This window comes from Ricinus communis, chromosome 2 (assembly GCF_019578655.1).
Source record: "Ricinus communis isolate WT05 ecotype wild-type chromosome 2, ASM1957865v1, whole genome shotgun sequence".
NCBI lineage: Eukaryota > Viridiplantae > Streptophyta > Magnoliopsida > Malpighiales > Euphorbiaceae > Ricinus > Ricinus communis.
In genome coordinates, this window is record NC_063257.1 from 13317559 (window position 1) to 13327489 (window position 9931).

The 9931-nt window shown below is 30.9% G+C and overlaps 1 protein-coding gene across 1 annotated transcript; it reads left to right on the plus strand.

Annotated features, from left to right (window-relative positions):
* Positions 1-756: 756 nt before the first annotated feature.
* Positions 757-8708, plus strand: LOC8282001. Its single transcript, XM_015722233.3, has 17 exons — positions 757-1131; positions 1294-1368; positions 1531-1553; positions 1690-1880; positions 2589-2705; positions 2827-2869; positions 4061-4149; positions 4276-4371; positions 5145-5199; positions 6047-6146; positions 6567-6780; positions 7508-7664; positions 7744-7781; positions 8081-8147; positions 8225-8329; positions 8424-8449; positions 8547-8708. The coding sequence occupies exons 2-17, from the start codon at positions 1327-1329 to the stop codon at positions 8591-8593; spliced, it is 1410 nt and encodes a 469-aa protein (XP_015577719.2). The 5' UTR covers positions 757-1131; positions 1294-1326; the 3' UTR covers positions 8594-8708.
* The last annotated feature ends 1223 nt before the right edge of the window (positions 8709-9931 follow it).

Below are 9931 nucleotides of genomic sequence, written 5' to 3' on the forward strand. Positions count from 1 at the left end.
ATTAACAGAGCGTGTACACACACTAACTTACCGTTGAAAAATAATTTAATGTCAATAAAAAATAAAAGTGCAAGGATTCAATGTGAATAAATAAAAGTGTAAGAGGGAATTGTCAAAAACAATAAAAGTGCATAGGGTCAAAGATGCATTTATCCAATAAATTAATTAGAAGAAATGGTTTTGAAATATTGAAATATTAACGGACAAAGGGTCCTTACAACTTATGTCTAAAGGTCAAATATACCTAATTTAAATTTTTTTAGTAAATAGCATTTTGAATTTATGTCTAAGGGCCAAGTAAGTCTAATTTAAATTTTTTCACCAAATAGCCTTCTGGACTTGTGTTCAAGGGTCAAATACACCAAATTTAAACTTTTTATAAAAACTAGATTTTAATTAAATTATAAAAATTAACAATAATATTTATTTCATTAATTTACTGATATAATATCTAGTGATGTGCTATATAAGAGTGTATTTGAAAAAAATTTAAATTTTAACTTTAATCGACCCAAAAATGATAAATATTAATTAAGTCAAATTTTAACTTTCTAAGGATTAAATAAGTCAAATTTTAACTTTTTAAGGATTAAATAAATCAAATTTTAACTTTCTAAGAATTAAATAAGTTAAATTTCAACTTTCTTAATAAATGGGTCTATAAATTATCATTTTTGAATCAATTAAATTTAAATTTTAAATTTTATCAAACACGCTCTTGTATAGTGTATCACTATATATTGTATCAGTAAATTAATAAAATAAATATTATTTTTAATTTTTATAATACAATTAAAATCTAAAAATTAATATTATTTTACTTTAAAAAAAAAAATTGAATCTATTTGATCATTGAACATAAATTCAGAAAATTATTTGATAAAAAATTTAAATTAAATCTATTTGACTCCTGGAAATAAGTTCAACACATAAATTGACACTTTTTCCAAATATTAACATAATTTGTGAGAGAAAAAGATAAACATATCAATATAAAACGCGGCGTTTTAGCCAACAGCGACGCGACGATAAACTATATAAAGGAAAGCCGGACAGTTGGAATGAGCAAGCAAGTAAAGTCAAACCCCAAGCAAGAGCGTTGATTTATCGATTCAATAGCAGCCGTACTTGGTCAGATCATTTCTATTCTCAAATAATTTACGGCTAGAAAACTGTTTGGATTGATGGAAAATGTTAACTGCTATGGCTAGAAAACTGTTTGGATTGTCATGATATTCCTTAGTTAAAAGGTAACTTTGTATAATTAATTTTTGTACCTTTTTTTTTTCCCAGTGCATTGCTTTAGGCTGTTGAGAAGTTAGCAGAATGTTGCAATGGATGGGAGGTTCGAGGAGGAAAGTGACAACTGTAAGAGTCCAGAAATTGATATTTTCTTAACTAGCTTTTTTGATTTGCAATTTTGGGAATTTTACACAATCTGGTGGGTTTTGAATTGCTGCTATATATGTTTATCTGCTGAAATTTTGAACAATTCTTTGCCTGTGCATATTGTCACGGGAAATATTGAAGTCAAGGAAGTCCATACAGAAGAGGTAACTGGAACTTGTGATTTATCAATACGATGTTATGGTCATTTCTTATTAAAAATATTATGTTATGAGTTGAGATTGTTGATTTAAGGTTGGGGAATGTATAAGAATTCTGATCCGAAGTCTGTTCATGTTAAAGGCAAAAGCAGTACTTTGAACAAAGGAGACGGCAACAGCATCAGCAGATAGCTGGGTTGGAGGAGTGTTCTGAAGGAGGAGGAGGAGGAAACAAACGGAAACAAAGTCACAAACAGCACAAGTCGCTGGATATTCTCAATTTGCTTAACTTTTCAACGAGTTCCCATGACTGCAAGCCTGATTTCCCCACTAGTAATTGTCTAACTAAATCTCTTTTCAGGAAAATCTTTATCTTTTTCCCTTGTTTGTATGAAGTAATTGAGAACTGTGCTTTGTGTATTATTATATAACACTTAGTGCCATGCCAGGGCAAAAAAAGAAAGAAAGAAAAGAAAACACAACGCCAGGAATAAGACATGTAATCTGTTCATGAATCTACTTCGACCATTGAATGGGATGATATGTTAGTGCTGTACAGAAACAAGCTAGCTGTGTCTTTCCTTGTGTAGTTTTAGTGGCACTTTGTTGCACGGTTAAATTCTTTTGTTTTTTCTTGCCTGCTGCCTGGTTTGTTCAGCAACTCTGTTAAGATTTTAGCTGTAATGTTCTCATTGATAGTTGTCTTGCTTTTCAGCTCATATTTTGTGTTTGAAGCAAATCAGTCAGATACAGAATCCTTTTGGATTATATTTCTTTTCAAAAATTCTTCTAAGTTGAATGTAGGATATTTGGTCCTTGTATTAATAGTTAGTTCTCCATTTTAAAGTAGGTAATGAGCTAATATCCTGGAGGATTCTGAAGACGAGTTAATTGATAGTTGCATGGACCGGGTTTTCCTTGAAAGCTAGATCTTATTAGTTATTAGTCACGTTACCAAACCATATTCATTTAAATGTTTCTCTTTGATGGTTTGATGGGCCCTTTTTTATTCTTGATTTGCTGCTTATTCAACCATCCAAGGAAGGGAAGAACAGAAAATCAATGCTTCAACAGTCAAGTATCACATCGCTATGGATGCACCAGTAATTCAAGCCAGCACAGTCATTCCTGCAGATCCCATTGAAATTAATAGAGCAAGTATGTTTTCCCATGCAGTACTTTGTGAGCTCAGGTCTAGTGTTTGAATCTTTTCAAGTCACTCTCATCTTTATCCATTTTCTATATTTAAAAATGTACTTTGGTGTTACTCTGTCATCAGGTTCCCTATCAGATTGCCAAGTAGAAATTCTCTCCCCAAAGAAGTGAGTGACAGTGAGAATGTCTCTGTATAATTGGCCATGTATCTATGTTATATGGAATAACTTATGCTTAGTTGTGGTAAACAAATCGGCTAAAGTGTCAATTTGCCCCTTGAACTTGGGGTCAATAGGCAATTAGCTTATATTTTAATTTTCTAGCCAATTTACCTAGGAACTTGGCAAAAGTGGCCAATTCACCTCAATCAAATCATTTAGTAAATACAAAAAGTTCAATTTGGTCCTTGAACTTCATAATGAATGTCATATTTTATAAAAATAACTTTTTATTGAGTTAGAGTAAGAATAATTAATTATAATATAATTTACTCTAAATATCGAATGAAAATAATTAAACAATATTTTTAATAAAAAAACTTAAATTAAATATTATTATCAGATTCATATAAGATTATGCTTTTATAAATTTAGAACGAAATCCTATATTTTAGCAATATTTAGTCTTAGTTTCTAATAGAAAAATAATAACTTAATAATCTTTCAGTCTCAATTAGATCTTGACCTGAAGAAATATTTATAAAATTATTTAATTTAATATCATCAAAAATTATTTAAAATTATTTTATTAATTTTTAAATTATTTATATAATCATTGGGTGAAGATCCGAGGTACTAATTAAATTATTACTTTATTAAAATTAAAACTAAATATTGTTAAAATATAATATTTTATTCTATTTTGTAAAAGCATAATTTTTAGGAGTTCGATAATATTATTTAATTTTAATTTTTAATTAAAAATATTATCTAATTATTTTTATTAAATAATATGAATAAATTACGTTAAAATTAAAGAATTTTTACTTGAACTCAATAAAAATCCCTTTTTATATAATTTGACATTTAGTATGAAGTTCAAGGACCAAACTGAACTTTTTGTATTGAGTAAATCTTCTGATTGGTTTGAATTGACCATTTTTACTAAGTTGCTGGATAAATTGACCAGAAAATTAAAACCTGAGCCCCATTGATTCTAAGTTCATGGGGCAAAATGGAATTTTAGCCTAAACAAATCTATACTCCAACTTTATAGACAGCATGCTCTTTCTTTTGTTTTTTATGGGGTGTAGTATGAACTCTTTTCTCTGAACCTCTTGTGCTTTTTTTCTCATAGAGTTTGTCTGCAAGGTTTGTCTTGTCTCAGTGATGATATATATTTTTGTTACTGTGTCCCAGGACTCTACTTGATTCTCTAGATACTCACAGCAATTCTCTTCATGGAGTTGATAATAAACCTGATCTTTGGAATACAACAAGTCAACAGCGTAAATAGCTTATGCTCACTACACAAACTTTTCCTTGGTGCACCCCTTGTTAGGATTTCTTCATGCCAATTGGTCTTCATCGGAAATCCTTTAATCTTTTTCCTTTCTTTTCCTTTTGTTTCCCAGAGGTATCGTTTTTTGATTTGCTTGGTGATGATGAATCAAATGGATATGTGGAAGCAGGTCCAACTTATGAAGCTCATGTTGCATTCTCAGTTGATGGTATGGTTTTGAAAATGTGGATTAGCTTGTTAAATCCATTTGATACCTCTTTAAAGTAAGAGTGATCCATCTGTAACAAATACCACTTAGAAATGGGTTTGAGACTAATTTCAACATCTGTGATCATGTCCATACTTGCTTGTTTGGAAGAAGAATTGCTACATTAGATTCTTCAATGGCAAGAAACATCTGCCATGGATGAATTTAGGGAGGGCATGAAACTTCCAAGTCAAAGTGGAGCAACTTTACCATTGCAAGAAGGCTCGCTGTTGAAATAGTAGTGAACAGAAAACTGGGAGAACTTAATACTCAGGAAATACGTGTACCTTAAGAAATTATCTAAAGATATTAATAAAGACCTGTCTGTATAAGAAGATCATAAGATTGTTAAAGGTCCATATTCTGCACCTTCTCATGCATCTCTTTGTTTGACTGGTGTCTATACTAATTTGCAGCACTTGACTTTCCCACTAGTTGAAAGCCCTGATGCATAATTTCTTTTGTATTGGGCAACAGGTCATTGTTTGGTTTTCTAGAATGTTCTTAACTAGTCTAATATGTTTTGAATATTATCTTTGAAATGCCATAAGAGAGGAAAAAAAACCTACTGCACATATTAGTACAGGAACAAGGTAAGCGACTCTAAGGTCAGTATACCTTGACTGTGGTTGAACAGATAACACAATGTATTCTTAGTATCTATCGCTTTTCCATTTTTGTCATCATTGTTGTAGCATCCATCAAGTTGTTTGATGCCTACATTTGAAATTCAGGTTTGGGTAAAGTGGAAGCAGAAACACCACCGCAGTCACCGCAACAACCTGACAGGTGACAAATGTAATTCAATTTGTTTCTTTTTATCAGTTTTGTTTTCTTTCTCAAAATTTATGTTCAATTCCAAGAGCGTCCGGTTTTATTTACTAATTGGAACTGTGGCAAGATAATATCAAACCTTGTGCTTGATCAATGAATGAACCTTTTAAAATTCCCTTTCTGGAATTCAGTTCTATCCTCCACCAAAAACAGTACGAGTTCCTCAAGTAATATTATTCTGCTGCCTCTACTATAAAAAGAGTTATGAACTATGTGATGGGCTTGATTTTATGAGATAAGGAAATCATACATAACTGTGTAACTGAGGTTTCATGACCAGAGACTGAACTCAACTATGTCCCAATCCTAATTTAGTTTGGATCAGCAAAACTTTACCAATAAACACGAAGATAACTGTTTTTAGCTAAGTTCCTTAAAGCAAAAAATATTAAGTATTCCTGATTTCACTAATACTAACTAGTGAAGGTTTCACATTTTTCACTTTAGTTTCCTAAATTAGATGCAAGATAAGCTAAATCTCAATGCTCCGCTTCTCATCCATATCTTATCTTTCAGATTATCAGTTTTATTTTCTCATTCAGATGTTTTCCCCAAATATAATCTTTGTCTACTCTGGCATCTGCTTTACATCTATGTTTTAACTTCATCTGAGTTTTTCATGACTCTCATTATTGCTAAAGAGATATGTTGGAAATATATTTAAAAATTGTGTTATGTATTTGAACTATCTTCTATTTGTCTGAATGTAACAAACCTCTAAACAGACTAAAGAAAAAGAAAAATAAAAAAGAAAATGGTTGAATCCTATCTTAAAAATGTATTAACTTTCATGTGGTGATAGATATGTATCCTATGGTTGCTTCTCACCATTGAAGGCTGCAAGGCAATTAAACTCATCAAGGAATTGTGATCATGTGCTAAATGACCTTGAACTTGAAGTGGTAAGATCACCATTGCTCATGGTGTAACTTCATCTAATATTTGTTCTAAGTTGGTGTTTCCTATTTGTGAATTACTTGTTTTCTTATGAAATATTTTTTTCCCAACATCCCTTTGTATGTAAATTCTTCATTATTTTTCCATTTACCTCGATTCTGTGTGTTTTAAATGAATGATACTCTCGTCTTTTCCAAGCATTTGTTGGAGTGATGTAAGATGATAATACTGATGAGTTAAGGGTGTTTAACTTCTCCATCATACTATTCTCATTCGATTATTTTCCATGGTACAAGAATGTCTATCTGAAGTAGCTGTAATGACGAAGTTCACTGGTCTTCCCCTTGGTAGTATGTGATAAAATTAAGCTGTTTGTGTTTCTTTGATAAGATTTGAAACTGACTGGTTTGATGTGCTACACCCAGGATGCAATAATGCAAGATCTTGAAATGCCCCTGAGTGGCAGTTCCTTGGATTTTTCAACAGGGACCAACGATTCATATGACAAGCTGGAGGCTAATTTTCCTGCTGTCAGAGATCACATGCAACTTGATGGTCACAATAGTAAAATAAGAAGCTCATTATCGTATAGACAAGCATTCTGTGACACTAGGAATAATTATGAAGACTTATGGGATGGTAATTTTTCAGTTTCATTTTTTCAATTAAAGTCTCTGATTGTTTGTTTTGTGATTTATGACTTACTTTGGGCTCATAGGTTAAATAACTTTTTCATGTTCAAGATCAAGACTCTTGCTCAACTAATGAGAATTGGTTGAATAATAGATAATGTTGATAATGATATGAAAATCTGATTCTTTTCTTCTTAATTGCAGGCTGAATGACAATATTGTTCCAATGCACAAACAAATATTCAATTAATCCTAGTTAATTAGATATTCCTAGAAACTACAAGTTATCTTGATATTTCACTTAGGTTGTTATGTCAAATGCTCTCTTTCATGGGAACATATATATTTAAGTTTCCTTTGCCATCATAGTAGAAATATGTGCTGTTGGCATCATACCATTTTCTCCTTATGGTCTATTTAATAGATCATTGTGTTTTGATGAGAGTGAGCATTGGTCCAACAATAAGCTTGTTCCGCTCCTAAGTTGAATGGTGAGTTCAACATAGAAACAGCATATCTGACTCTCCTTAGAGCCTGCATTGCAGGAAGTTCTTATAGTCTGTACACTTGGGCACCCTAATATTGAGTATGGCTGTGAATCTGAGGTTGGCAAAGCATGCAGCTTTCCTTGCATTACATCTCTATGAGTTTCTACCAGCTGTTCTTGTGCTCGATTTCCAAGATACTTTCGTAATATTGGCTGAATACTTCTTTTATTCTTTTTCACTTTCCAGATAGGTTTAGTTTATTGGCAGCCGAGTCTCTTGATGAAAGGCAATGTGATATTTCCTGGAAAAGCTGGTCGTGTCATTTTGATGGTGATTCTTCTGAATCTCTGAAACATGGAAAGCCAAATTATGCCTTTGGAGGGCCCCAGCTGCTGAAGAAAAGGTATTCTGCAACTTTTCTGGCTTTCTCCCCCTTTCTTGTGAAATGACATGCATTTTTTGTTCAATGTAATTCTGTGCAGGGATGCTGCAAAAGCAACTACAGGATTCAATTTCTTAGGTGCTCTCTCTCTGTTATCTATTGAACTTTACATAATAGCTAATTTCACCCTAATATTATGGAAAGTAGGAAAGTCACTCAAGTCCAGTAGTTATCCATTTTTGCCTAATAATTACTCAGCTAAAAGTTATATGCACATTCTGATTCATGTGTGCATGTGTATATAAGAATATAATATTTTTGTTTCTGCTGTCTGGAAATTTATGTCTATATGCGAGGAAGATCAAAAAATGAAAGAGAACATGAGACTAACTCTACTAGTTTTAAACTTTGACTGCTCTTTTTTCTTCGGTATCAAGATTCATCTCCGACAAAGCACCAAAAATCAGAAAATGATTACGATGTCACAACTTCCAAAGGGGCAAGGTTTGCAAAATTCTCCTGTAACATGTCTTGGTGTCCTTAAGGTATGATTTCAATACTTTTGCCTCAAATGGTGACAGGCATCATTTGGTGGCGACAAATGGTAATTTTGAAGATGTAACTGGGCATCCTGACTGGTCTTCCTTTGTTTTGGAAGATCCACGAAAAAGTCCGAGTTTGTTGAGGTAAACTTTTATCACATCATCCCTTCTGATCCCACCACCCTCACCATAATTTCTTTGCTGCTTTAATTGATGTTCTTCTGTAAACTCTTGACAGTGAAGAGTCGTGCTCATCCACAGCAGGTTTCTTTTTTACTTTTTTTGTTCCTTTTTATTGCATCGGGTGATTTCATAAGTCAAGGATGGCATATGTTATAAATTGAATCTTCTCTGTGTGCAGTGAGGGGTGAGTCGACAAATAATCCTGTCATTCCTGGCCTGGAATAAGGATGATAATTAGTTGTAACCTCAGATTTTGCAAGAAATCCATGAACTTAATGGCATGAAGATTTTTCAGATCACCTTTAATGCAGGTGCTTTGCACATGATTCTGTGTGATTTATCAGATTTTTATATAAACTTTTGTACGAGTTCTACATGCAAGATGAAAAAAAATGGATGTATTAAGTCTAATTCTAAAACTACAAAAAAAGGAAAAAAGAACAAAGAGTCAATTTGCCCTTTGAATTTATGTCTAAAGGTAAGTACATCCAATTTAAACTTCTTTCAGCAAATAGCTTTCTGAATTTGTATTCAAGGCTCAAATATACCAAATTTAAACTTTTTAATATTGATCCAAAAATGACAAGTTATGAGCCTATTTATTAAAAAGTTAAAACTTGACTTATTTAATCTTTAGAAAGTTAAAATTTTAATTTTTTTTGACACTCCTATATAACGCGTCACTAGATATTGTATATATAAATTAATGAAATAAATATTTTTTATAATTTTTATAATTTAATTAGAACCTAAAAATCTAATGCTATTTCACTTTTTAAAAAAGTTTTAATTGTGTGTATTTGAACCTTGAATACAAGTTCACAGGAGTTATTTTCTTAAAAAGTTTGAATTGGGTGTATTCAACATTTGAATATAAGTTCAATGGGCTATTTGCTAAAAAAAATTTAAATTGAGTGTATTTAACTTTTAGAAAAGTTTAGGGGCAAATTGACTCTTTATCAAAAAGAAAACATAATTTTGGTTATATATATATACAAGTATTGCTCGTTACTCACGCAAATTATTATTGTAAAGTTATAATATAAAAAATATCTAATAAATTAGTAATATAATATAATATTTATTAAAAATATTTAACTACTTTAAGAGTAGTAGAAATTCATGTTATATTATATTACTTTAAAATTTAATGGATACTGAGATTTCAAATAAACTAATAAAGTATGATAATAACAATGGACACATGAATTAATATATCAACAAAATAAAATTGAAAGTATCATTTGTATTATTTTTTGTAATTTCTTATAGAATTAGAAATGTATATAAAATTATAATATGATTAAAATTGGATTAGATTAATTATTAATTAATTTTTTAGGATTAGAAAAAGATTGATCACTAATTAATTCTATTAGGATTAAAAATTAGTAAGATATTTTAGTTAATTTAAAAATTTATTCCTTCGTGCTTATATATATAAACAAATATCTTATTTTAAATATTATATCAAGTTGTAACTCAAAGGGTTTATTTTCTAATAGGTTTATATTCACATGCGGTGTAGATAAAAAGAGCTAATATATATTTAAAAGCAGAAAG

Bases quoted from the DNA above. Each gene is read 5' to 3' on its own strand.
- LOC8282001 (XM_015722233.3), top strand. From the start codon at position 1,327: ATGTTGCAATGGATGGGAGGTTCGAGGAGGAAAGTGACAACT. The intron at 1,369-1,530 runs GTAAGAGTCCAG...GAAATATTGAAG, and splicing joins CGAGGAGGAAAGTGACAACT to TCAAGGAAGTCCATACAGAA. The intron at 6,781-7,507 runs GTAATTTTTCAG...TTCACTTTCCAG, and splicing joins TTATGAAGACTTATGGGATG to ATAGGTTTAGTTTATTGGCA.